Here is a 13,110-nt window from a genome sequence, read left to right as displayed (position 1 = left end):
TGCAAAGAAATGAGATGTCATGTAAATAACAAAATTATAAAAAAAAAGGGGGGGAAAATCTAATCACGCAGCGCTTTTGCTGGCGCTAGGGAAATGCAGCATCTCTTTAGGGCAGTTTCTGAAAAAAACAAGCTTCACATTAGTTTACTTTATTTCTGGGTTGATATCACTAAACCCTTAAAGAAATATTTTCTCACATGGGAAATGTGCTAGGAGATGAGACCAAATAAAAACTAACACCATTCATATAAAGCACATAATAAAAAGTAACTCAATAGACAAGGTCTTTTACTTTTGTAAATTAAAAACCCAGCATATTTTTGGAACATATAGATATTAAGCTTAAAATCCTTCCATCCATATACAAGCGCACCTTTAACAGACCATTCCTTTCCTATCTGTATTGGTCACTGTCGTTTGTTATTTTTTTTGGAACAATCAGTTTTGAATTTTATATTTTGATACCTGGAACTCGCCTGCTAGACCGCCTCTAAAGGCCCAAGGTTCTTGGTCTCCACTTAAGAACTGTGCTGATGATTGACTACGACACCCTGTTGAGATCAGATCCAAGCGGAGAACATTATGAAGGGAAAAATAAAAACTTCTGGGGGGGTAATGGGGGTGTATTTTTTAAATCACTCCAGAAAAAAAAAAGTTACAGAGGAGTTGTCTGGAGCTATAATGACAACAGTTTATTTTCTTCTTCTTTAAACAATTAAGTACTTGCCGCATTTATAGTAACGGTTTAAATATTTTTCAGATCAAGGAATTCTATTCTTTAAAAAATGAGTTAAATGGTATATTCTATCTATTTTGCCATGAGCTAATACAAATATTCATTCCTTTAGAAAATCACATCAGTTTAAGTTTCATAAACTTGTGTCATTAAAGCTCCATGTGAAAATGAAGTCACATTTTAAACCTGTCTTGTCACATGTCTATTACATATACGCAGTACCATTTTACCTAAATAAATCTGAATATCAAAAGTAATAATTCGATTTTTAAATAAAGTATCCATAATGTATACATGCATAGTTCTTTTATAATGCATGTAAAATATGTGTTTCGGTAATTATAAGCGAATGCTACTTTATTTATTAAATTAATTTTATAAAAACATTGAAGTTTTTAAAACATACTCAATAAAAATACATCAAATGACAGCACTGTATAAAAAACTAATCTCTAAATAAAACTATGTATATAATAATCTTTAAAGTTTATCTGGTGTGTACCAAAAATAGAAACATTCCTAATAGTAGTATGTGCTTTGTGTTAAAGCACTTTAAAATTGATCAATTTTCAGACATGTGATAAGACAGTTACAGAGGAAAATTGATATTAAAAAAAATGTGCAAATACATTGCTCCTGTCTTGTGAAGCAACAATTGCCCACTGAGAGAATCCTCTTTTAAAACTACATACTGCAATATGGCACTGGTACATGTGCATGTGTGTCTGTACATAGTGTACAAAGACTCATACATACACACATAATACATTTTCCCAGTAACCTTGAGAGGAAGGTTAAAAGACAACAGTTTAGGGGATTCTACAAAATTAAGTCAATAATTACACTCTGGCAAAATATACTTTTTGCATCGCTGCGCTAATGTGACTTCACTCAAAATTTACGCACATTTTAATATTACATAACAATAATACTTTGTAAAAATTAGTTCATTTAAAATTAAGCGCTAGCAAGCTGCATTTATTTTCTGCAGTGGATCCAGAAAGTTGTGCAGAGGATTCTTCCTTCTGTACGTAGTGAAGGGAGAAGACAAGAAAGGTCATTAGTAATATTTAATATTAATACAAAGCAAGACTTTGACTGATTGTGGACTGCAGTGTTTTTCAAAGGAGTAATTGACAAAGTACTATTTGATGTTTTCACTATCTAAAGCAAACTATGTGTTTGCTATTTAGGTTTTTCAACAGCCTTAAGTGTGATCAGCGAGTAATTATCTTAAATATCCAAGCAAATTTACTGTAAGTGGCAAGGAAATCTCCTTCTAAAAAGTGACCAGGTATTTTTAAGATAATGTTGGAGGGCATTTCAACAAATTAAGGTAACAGATCTTTTTAGATGAGTTACTCAAACTCTGCTTTTAAAGTAAAGAGAAGAATAAAACATTTTGAATGCTTACGATTCAGGCCAACAGAGTATCTAACTCAATATTTACAGCTGACAACCTATTTGAAGATGAAGGGCATCACAAAAATATGGTGTAAAAATTGTTTATATACAAAGTTTAATAGGATGAGACTTTGTTTTCAAAATCAGTGTGTTACCATGAAGACTTAAGTCATTCTGGCAGCATGCCATTAGTCTGGATGATACTTGAATGTATTGTAACACCAGAATTGAAGAAAGCATCCAAGACAGTGAAAAACACCTATCATTTCCTGCTGCAAAGAAGTTTAATGTAAATTGTATGTATATGAAAATTAATTGCACATTCTTCTGGGACCCAAAGATGTGATGGCAACAAGTACTCAACAGATTTCTTCTGGGTAAAAAATAGGGATATGTCCATCAATCAGCCGCTGATCTCAATGGGACAATTTTCCCAAAAAAATATTCGATCAGTGATCTGTAAATTGGCCAATTACATAAGCCAATTTTTTCAGCACCTGCTTTCTTGAGCTTTATGATAACTTAGTTGCAGTGCTCCAAAGAGCAGCAGTGAAGGCTTATTTTACCAGAGAGCTTAGCTTTTACATTAAAGAAAGTGGAGTATTAAACCGAGAAAAGGAATCGGAGAAGTCACCCTGTGCAATCTGACAAATGGCAAGAAAAGCTGCATGAATTCTGACCTTTTTATTTTGTTCTTTAATTAAAACAGACACCATTTTACTTTGGAGAGCAAGCTTGTTTTAAGTGTAGCAGCTTACATTTTTAGTTGGAAAAAGATAAAGAAAAAATTGAAATTGCTGCTTAGTAAACGGTAGGCTTGTTAGCCTAATAGCAAATTATATCTTTTAATTATAAACCTGTTAAGCAAGTTAGTCTTGTATCACATACTTTGTTTATCAAGAAGACACATTTGCAGATTTTTAAAGATTTGTACTGTGTTTAATTTGTTGCTGTGTGTCAAGTTTTGGTAAGAAACAAGTACTATATAAATAAAATGGTAATCCATATTTATAATTACGTCTCAAGAATTATGAATGTCTACCTGATACACTGAAAAGGGGAAAAAAACCACCTTTATAAATATAGTAAACATAACAAATACACGGCAGGAAAATAGTGTTTTTTTCTTAATTGTTTGAGAAAAATATAATTAAAAAAAAAAACAACTTTAAAAATAAAAATAAATTAAACAATGAAGACTCACTAATGTGCTTGTCTTACAGTCTTGTATGTATGTTATCATCCAGTTGATGCCAACTCTATCTAATTTCAAATGTAACAGGGGCGCGGTGGTGCTCAAACATAAAGAACGCTGGCAGTCACCTCCAGTTCACCCTCTGGTGGTTGTTCCGAGTGTCAAATGGATGATAACATGCATACAAGACCGCAAGATCACCTCCTACCCTACCCAGAAGGGGGTAGGTTAGGGTTGATTTCACCACACAGTATTGTTAGTTGACCAATGAGAAACATGTGTACCAAGTTTCATGAAAATCGCCCCAGCCGTTTGGAAGTGATGCTGGAACATACATACATTCTCATTGTGTGAGAAATAAAAATTGTTTTTTGCTGTAATAAATGGTGAAAACCTTTAATTAAGCCTTGTTTCAGATTTCATTCAATATGTACAAAAATATGTATACATATTTATTTATTAAAGTGTGTATTTTAAGGAAATTTATTTTAGTATTTTATGGTCACTGAACAATAAGCCTACAGAATTTCATTTTGTTGATAAAAAATAAACAGTTAACTCATGTTGTCTATAGTTTAAATTATAAAAAAATCCAAAGGTAACACATTAATATAGAACAAAAGGCTTTTATGAGCCTGGTTATGCAGGAGCTTAATGTAAACTGCTTTTTAAAGGGATAAAGAAAAAAAATCCCTGAATCTGAATCGGCCAATCAAGTAACATGAAATCAGTGACTGTTATCTGCTTTTAAAAAAAGGTACCTGTCATGGTGTATGCCTGGGCATGTTAATGGAAAAAGTAGTACCTTTGTTTTTATTGTCTTGTTACCTTCCTTTTTGAAATACCATAGTTTTGTAATAATAAAAAAAGCATTCTAAGGAGACCCATTAATAAAATCAATTTTTACACCAAAGTATTTAAGGAATAATTTTTGAAAACAAATTTTACCCTGTGTTTGCTGTTCAGTGTCCTCATATCATACTTTATCTAGCTCTAAACATGCAACCACCAGTTCTTAGCTGCTGTCTGCTATGCAAGTACAGATGCCCACAGCTATCCTTAGAGCTGGACAAGAACCTGTAAATAAAATCTGGTTACTTGTGTAACCAAGGCCATGCTGGTGCTTCATACCATTTAACACATTTTAATCATAACATTTTATTTGTATGCCTAATAGTGAAGCTAGTACAAATTTATAGACTGCATTTGATTAAAAATGAACACACTGAAAGTATTAATTGATGCTGTCATAGACAATAGCAATCAATGCAACATGCAATGCAGCATTTACTCCTCTTCAAATCTCTTACAAAATGAGGATCAAGCATGCATTGACTTTAGTGATTTCTTTTACAAACCCAGGCCTATGATTTTTGATATTGTGCACCAGAATAGCCCTATGCAGCCGTTTCATTAATCTTTTCAAATTCGCATGCGCATGGGGCCACAAGCGACAGCCATCCAGCAATGATCAGGCCCTTCAACAAAAGATGGCACCACGTATTTCTGTATGAAAGCAGCATAGTTAAATAAGCATAGCAAACAGCAGAACCACTGGAGATGAAAGATTACATGTTACAAAAATATATTGTATGCATAGAATAAACGCAAGGACAACACTGCAGTCTACATTTAGTCAAGTGAAAATTTAACTACCGTACATTTATTACTAAGGTATAATAAAAATTATTCCTAACTATACACTTTTTGTACTGATGAACAGCATACTGATGAACAGCTCAAATACTAAACATGAGCGTTAACGATGGATGCCACTTGTGGGGGGGAAAAAAAAAAAAAAATTCAGTATTATATTTATTTTGTTCTGTCACAGTAAAGTTAACTATTTTTGATTTAAACCTAACTATACCTGTTAAAAGAAAGAATATAATCTGTTTCCACCTAATTAAGCAGTTATCCAATTTATTAAATAGTATTTGAGCCAATACTGTTATTTACTTGAATTAATCAGAGAAGGAAATATTTGATAATGGGAAAACGTGGAATTTATGAATATACCTACCTAACCACTGAACAAATGATTTGACCATTGAAATTATACTTTTAATATCCCAAATATATGGATATAAATCATACAGGATTGTTCTGTTGGCAGAGTTTGAGAGGCGAGTAAACATCTGAATTACTGAACAGCACATTTCCTCAAACTTCTCTGCTCGAGCACGCCATTCACTGACCTGTAAAACAAAATAAAATGAGATTAAAAAAAGATTCATGTAAGTCACAACAAGTAAATGTGATAATATCTTGCTAAAGAACTGAAGAGACAATTAAATTGATGGAAGAATAAACTGCTCTTGCTTCAATGTGTTTGTGGGAAGGTACATCAAAGGGCTCATTATGTTTGATGATTATGTCTGATGTTCTCATTTCTTGTACTTCCACAGAAAAGCATAAATAGAAATTATTTTACGTGTGTGACTAAGGTAAGACAAGCTAAACTTATGTTATTAATTGATTTAAATACCTTACAGCTGAAAAGAAGGAAATGCAAATGTAATTTTATTGTTCTGGTTATAGAATGTATGCTACTTAGAGTAATAAACTGGATATACTGAGAACAGTCTATTGCATGACTATGACTCTTCTAACTTCTTTTTATCAAAAACCAATGGAATTTCAGACATGGTTCATTACTCGAGCAAAGGTTACTACCTCTTTAGGTTTTGATAAATGATAATGAGATTTTTGTAAGAAAAGCATCCAGGACCACCAGGTATCAATATAAAGTCCATGTCTGGCCTCAACTGGTAACAGTATAAACAATGAGGTACAGTTCAACTGGTATTAATTACTGCTAATAACAACAAACTTATAGAAAGTTATTTAAGCTATTTTAGGTATTTAACAGACAGAAGCAAGCTTTCAATAAATAAAGAAAAGCTTCTGTGTTAAGACACAAAATCAATGAAATGTGCCTTAATTCTTTATTCTCAGTTCCTTAAGTCTTTCAGGAACACCACCATCGATACGGGTGAATAGCTGTCACAGAATGAGAAGGTCTTTAGTCTGCCTCGTTGAAGCCTCAACTCTAAAGAAAACAGGCAGTATTAAAAAAATTAAAAAAATAAACAACTTTTTAAACTGCTAACTCCTAGACCTACACAACCAAAATAAAAAAAAAACTCATGGCAAAAGGTAAAGACCTTTAAATGTTACCCATATAAATAAAGTAGTTTACCTATTTATTTTTCCACCAATCATGCAAAAATGGCTGAACTGATTTTTACAGAATTTTGTATGGGCATTGCTTCATTGTAAAATACAGATTATATGGCATATTGGGGGAATAAAGGTTGGGGCAAACCAAAATTCAGTGTCCAGTGCAGAGACTGCAACTCCCATTAGGCAGCAGAAGCATGATGGGATGGCTGACAGTAGTTCTTTATTGGCCAAGTCAGGACTTTACCCAAGACCACAGGAACAGCTCAAATAATCTGGATCACAAATTTAATTGTCTCGCTGGATTACAACTTTTGTCTAAGAGCATCTTTTTGTCTTAAATCTTTGTTTTATATTGTGTTTAGCCATGCTGAATTTCCAAATAAACAGTTTTTACCCAGTTTTTTTTTTCATCTAGAACATTTTCTGAAAAATATGGATATAAAAAGGTTGTGCAATGTTCCTTTGTTTCAACACTCCAAAAAACTTTTAAAACTAAAAAAAATCCCTTCTACTGCATGCAAAATAAAGTTTAGCATCAATTTCATGAAACAGCATGCAAAAAGAAACTTGTCCGTTTCACAGTACTACATAATATGTTGTGATGCTGAACTAAATATAACCAAAGGAGCGAGATATGGGCTCCTGGAAAAGGACAGTGCCAGCATAGTATGCGTTGTTCAAATGTGCAGATAGGAATTTCAAGCTCTGGCTACTATAATTATATGAAGTTGTGGAGCTATCCCTACAAACTCCAATCTAGCCTAAGCTGATGCTACCCTAATCTTACATGCTTTTTATAGTCCATGGATTCAATTATTCAATAAGCCAACTGATTTATAAATATGGAATTAAACAATAAACCATGAATTGCAAAGTAGCAGGATTCATGGTAGCACCCCAGAAAGGAGTTGCCACAATTATGGATCCCAATCTTACATAAAAAGTAAAAATTCTTGACTCATGAGAGCACAGAAAATGATAGTGTAGAAAGTTTGTGCAGATGACGGATGGGACAGCAATGACAGATGATTGAACATTTAAAAAATGCATTTTTTTTTTTTTAACATTAACCTAATATACAGATATAACCAGCAAACACTAGCATTTTTCTTAAAATTGTTAAAAGTTTTTTAAAGAACAGTAATAATAATAATTTGACACTACACATAACTTGGTGAATGAAACATAACATGAAGGTAGAACATTTAAGCTTCAATAATAAAAATGTATAATGAAACAGCTTGCCAAACAACTATTAAAAATGAAAGCAGAAATGTTTCATAATTACTTTTTCCGGGTCCTTCCTTTTGGAGTTTACACTAACCACACTGCTGTTTGCTCGTAGCCAATTGAATTCTTTAAGCATCTGAGCAGCTTTTGGGCCATGTTCATAAGGCAGATAAAAGAGTTCAGAGAGCAGCATGAGGTCCTCCAAGGTGAGTGGCTCTACTGCATAAAGGGGCTTCTCATTGGGCCCTGGTGTAAAAGATTCTTTGTTTAGCTGGTCATCTGTTTGCATTGGAGCAATATCACTGCCAGAATCTTCCTGAATAGACATCTCAGGAGACTTTGACTCTGCAATGCTTTCTTTGTCGGTGTCCATGGGTTTTAGTTCCTCTGTCATTTTAGCCTTAACAATTTCCTTTAATATCTGGCTGACATTCTTTGTATCAGGTTCATCTTGCTTTTCCACCACCATTTCCATAGGTTCTTCGTCAGACTGTAAAAGTAATTGTTCCTTCTTCTCTTCTTCTTCCTCCTCCTCATCCTCCACTTCTTCCTCTTTACTTATGGGATGTGTTTCTTCACCCAATGATGTTCCTTGACTCATGATTGGCTGCTGATACACAGTGGTGACAGTTGTGGAAGAACCAAGACTTGGAGAGGCTAAAGAAGAAACATCAATAGCTGTGCTCTTTGCTCCACTGTGAGGAACCTGTCGACCTGAGAAGTCAAATAAGAAATGTATGATTTTTGCAGCTAAACACTAAACAATGAAATCCAGATCGTAAGGTCACTTTTTAGATTGTGTAACTGCTATGTTTTCTGAAAAAATCTGAAATAGAATGTGGACAAACTGCACTGCATAAAAATGACCACTTATTAAAGTAACTTATTATAGTTTCAAATCAGAAGGAACTACTGCATAACCTTTTTAATTTAGGCCAAAAATCAATAAAAAAACTTACATTATCATTCAGCTTTCTAGCAGTGAAACACACATTAAACATCAAGTATCATCTATGTATGCAAACGATGTATATGACAGCGATGCAAAACAAAGTGAATAGAAATCTGGTAAAATGCTAATGTAAAATGTAACTTATATTGCCATTTAATGGCAGAACCTACAAGGGTCACTATACAAAAAAATGAGTTTGACAGCTACAGTGAAGATTTATATTCAGTGTTCAAAATTTTGATTTTAGCTTATTAGGTTTTTTCAAATGGCAAACTGCATTTTTTCAGTATTGAAATTTGTGATGTCACATTTCTAGTCTATAAAACATGACACTGGTCTGTACGAAAATTTTCCCACATACGAAAAAAGTATACTTTATAGATTTAGGTGTCCCAAATTCATTTCTGAAATTGGAATTTCTCTACTATAAACCTTTTCCACAAGATATTGTATTTAGTGGGATATGCTGCTTTGGAAAAAAAAATTATAAAAAAATAAGCTTGTTTTATTGATTTGACCTGATGAATGTCAGTCTTCCTCATACTTATATTTATATATTGGTACATTTCAAATTCCAGTACCAACCAGCACAAGAATCCACTGTGATTCTGAATATTCACCTCAAAAATACACAAACCTAATAAAAACACATATGAACTCAAAAATGTGGCCTATTTTAAATTACAACCACTTACTAAAACTAACATGAACGTTCACACTATTTACACAAAAGAACAGGGCAGTTACACACTGTTATTGTAATTCTAGGCACAGCCGCAACATTTTAAAAACATATATTGTTTTCTGGGCAACAAATGTGCCATTGTACAAGTGCCATTATTATGACCCCAACTAGAGCGCTCACTAGTGCTACTGTCTGTTGATCCACTGGCACTTTTAACAGCTGACGAGTGAGGCAGTTAAATGTTAGGATAGCCCTGCAAAATGTCCAAAAACATCTTAACAGAATAGTGGCTTACCTGATCTGCAGATTACAATTTTTACTTCCTTTCATATTAATTTTCAAAGCTGACTTACCCATATAACAAATGTCAAAATTCTTCATACAATAACAGCATTTAGCATTTGATTTGTCTTATTGAAGCAACATGTTCTAATCAGCATTTTTCAAACATTTCAAGTTAAATGCACACTTGCCATTTTGACTGCTCAATAAATCACAATGACACATCTAATATACACAGTATAACTTGTCTTGCTATTTTCCACTTAACAATAACTCGCCGCTAATAATTCGATATGTAGTCTAACGGCTACAACATATCTATATCAGTTTGTCCATGTGCTTACATAAAAAGCACAATAGAAGGTGGTATTAATGCATGAGGTCATTAAATGTGATATTAATGTGAAATGTGCATGTTTTGTTTGAAAAATCTCAAATGTTTTATCTAATTATGCAGTTACTGGAATCACTATTTTCTATGATTTTTAGGTACAATTTAATTATTTTTTATTAAGAATTTGAGTACTGGATTTTGACTTGTTAATTTTTAATGACTTTCTAGATTTTCCAGAATCTGTATAAACCCAGTCATTATAAAAACTTTAGGTTGTTTCCGCCTCAACTAAGGTTAGTAATTTGCAACACATTTTTTGTTCTCAACTAGCATTTTTTTCTCTTCTTAAATTCTTCAAAATAGCCAGGAGTTTACTGTATATTTAGAATGTTAGAAAGATGCCTTTTTATTGTGCTAAAGAGAGAAGCTTGTTGGTTTTTACAGAAATATGCCATTTTTCTTGGGAATGCTAAGGCTGGAAATCTACTAGAAACAAGTTGAGGCGCTTCTCTCTTCCCACCTAGCACTTGGTGCAACATCTCTTAAAAATTAATTTCCTACACTATCTTTTGCATCCCATCCGAGACCAAGGGAGGAGGTCCCACCAGGAGATCGCTCTAAAGGAGAGATGCAATGGTGGAAAGCAGACGTCTGTTAGTTTTATCACAATGAAGCATGTTCAAAGGAAAAAAGAAAAACTTTTCGTAAGTACAGTAATCCCTCGCTACTTCGCGGTTCACTTTTCACGGATTCACGACTTCGCGGGTTTTTAAATACAAGTGATTGCCCGCCTATCGCGGAATTATGTTCCAGACCCATCAGCAACAGAAGAAAATCCGCGATATAGAAAGACCATATAAATAAACATTTTTATAGTTTAAGCCTTAAAATACCCATCCCACATGCTTTAAACACATGTAAACTTATAAAACACACTTTGTTAACACATATGATATGTGGATGTCGGGCTAAGGATATGAGTAACATCTCACTATTATAAAACATTTTAACTTCACGCAAGACAAGACAGTGAGACAGGAAAATTGGTGATGTACAGGCTTTTAAATTATTGACAGGCAGAGCAACAAGCAGCACAAAGCCAGCACAAAGTCCACTTCTCCTTAGCGTTCATTCAGCTCCCCACCCCCTTGACAATGCGAACTGTGCCTCCAGGGAGGGGGGTTTGAGCGAACGTGTGTTCAGCCCTCACACACGCACACACACACACTCCTCCTTCCTCCAAACATGCAGAGCCACAAGCAGGCATTTTGGCAGAAGCAGCACAAAGTCCATTTCTGCTCAGCGTGAGTTCAGCTGCCCCCCTTCACAAAGCGAGTGCAGACACATTGACGTCTGATCGCTGCGTGCAGTGTTGGTCTGCGGTGTTTAAGAATGTAGAAAGTTAACAAGAGAGTGAGAAAGGTTTATAAGAGTGTGGGAAGGGTTTATAAAGCCTTAAAATATGTATAAATAATAAAATAAATATAGGTCGCTACTTCGCAGATTTTCACCTATCGCGGGGGGCTCTGGAACGTAACCCCCGCGATAGGTGAGGGATTACTGTAATAATTACATTGATAACAATTATATGTGTACTTAATTTTACCATGTGTAATTAAAGAGATATGTTACATTTATCCTCTAGTGTTTTTTTATTATAAACCTTCACATAAAAATGAAAATGACAGAGCAATTCTTTTGCCAGATTCTATAAAGAACCCCAAATATTTCTGAAAGGAATGAAAAAAATAACAAACCAGTCCTCATCCTACATAAGGGAGCTACAGAATTGATTATTCTCACCAGAAAAAGAAAAAAACACATTTCATCTAAAAAATGTTAAGATCGATTTTATTTGGTGCCTAGATCATTATAAAGATACTAGCAGAATAATTAAAAACATTAAAACAGATCCAAATGTCTTGTGCTTAACGAGGTATTTGAAAATTAATTTAATTTCACAAAATCCTTGTAGAAAGGTTCTACAGTATATAAATACATTTCACTCTGTGGACATTACAGAGTCCACTGTACTTGCATTGGTGAGTTTAGATTGCTCTTCCTTTTAATGATTCAGCAGGAGTTCTTGCTACTGAAAAATCTAAAAGATTCTAATAATTTAAAATTTTAATTCACAGCTTTAGATGCAAAAGGTGCTATATCAATATAGCCATTTAGTTAAACATACTTTTACTTCTTAAGAAAACAATTACATTTTCAATCAACAGGAAATCTACCTACTATTGTACTGATGAGGGACTCTGAAATCTGCCAGCCATTCTGTCAGAGCAAGTTTTAATGCTCGCTGTGGACTATACAACATATCAGTTTCAATCTCTTCATCACTGCCTTCATTCTCCAGCTTGATCTGAATTGAAACTGTGCTGTCTTCACTGTCAGCTGAGAAAAAAAGCATTCTTTCATTATCAAACAAATTTTTATTTATTTATTTATGTTTTAAACTTTATTCATGTTTTCAGTTATAGTTGTGAATGCCTAACTGTAATCCTGCTCAAACCATTTGAAAAGTGCCCTTTAAAGGAACACTCCACACAGAAATTGTTTCTCTTGTGTTACCTATCCCATGTAGTTTAAAGTAGTGGACAAGAAAAATTTTTAATCTTATGTTTTCGCGTTTATAAACCAACTCAGCACAAAGTACCTGAAAACTACTTCGTTATGGCATCAAAGTTAATGAAATGCTGGTACCATACAGTTTTAAAAATTGGGTTTTGCATTTATAACATGCGATTCTAGTATGCAATGCACTGATTTTAAATGATTTATGTTAAGTTACTAAACTTCAGCATTTGACTCTTCCACTACACACAATTTTTTCCCCATTTTCGCGTGTTGACTACATACAAACAGAAGTTTTATCATCAATTCTTCCAAAAATGGAAACAGTTATGGTTGTCCTTTATTACCAATATTATATACCACTGTATTCGATTTCCATGAACTTTCAGTGGTTTGGCTAATTCTAAGAGGAGTACTTGAACATATAGCATCTCTAAGCAGATAAATTGTTTCTTAATATTACTAATACACACTTATTACTACTAGGAGTATGAAATATACTTGAGGAGTTTGACAAGATTGCTGC

The 13,110-nt window shown here is 33.7% G+C and overlaps 1 protein-coding gene across 1 annotated transcript in view; it reads right to left on the bottom strand.

Moving 5' to 3' along the window:
* Positions 1 to 13,110, bottom strand: part of oga (O-GlcNAcase) — a 70,318-nt gene that overhangs the window by 16,897 nt on the left and 40,311 nt on the right. The window contains exons 8-11 of the mRNA XM_028795729.2: positions 12,246 to 12,404; positions 7,810 to 8,465; positions 5,359 to 5,533; positions 466 to 551 (exon numbers count right to left, since the gene is read on the bottom strand). Coding sequence (XP_028651562.1) covers positions 466 to 551; positions 5,359 to 5,533; positions 7,810 to 8,465; positions 12,246 to 12,404 — 1,076 coding nt within the window. The remainder of the gene's footprint in view (positions 1 to 465; positions 552 to 5,358; positions 5,534 to 7,809; positions 8,466 to 12,245; positions 12,405 to 13,110) is intronic.

The sequence above is a fragment of the Erpetoichthys calabaricus genome, chromosome 2 (genome assembly GCF_900747795.2).
Source record: "Erpetoichthys calabaricus chromosome 2, fErpCal1.3, whole genome shotgun sequence".
Taxonomy (NCBI): domain Eukaryota; kingdom Metazoa; phylum Chordata; class Cladistia; order Polypteriformes; family Polypteridae; genus Erpetoichthys; species Erpetoichthys calabaricus.
This window is presented reverse-complemented; position numbering and strand designations above follow the sequence as displayed.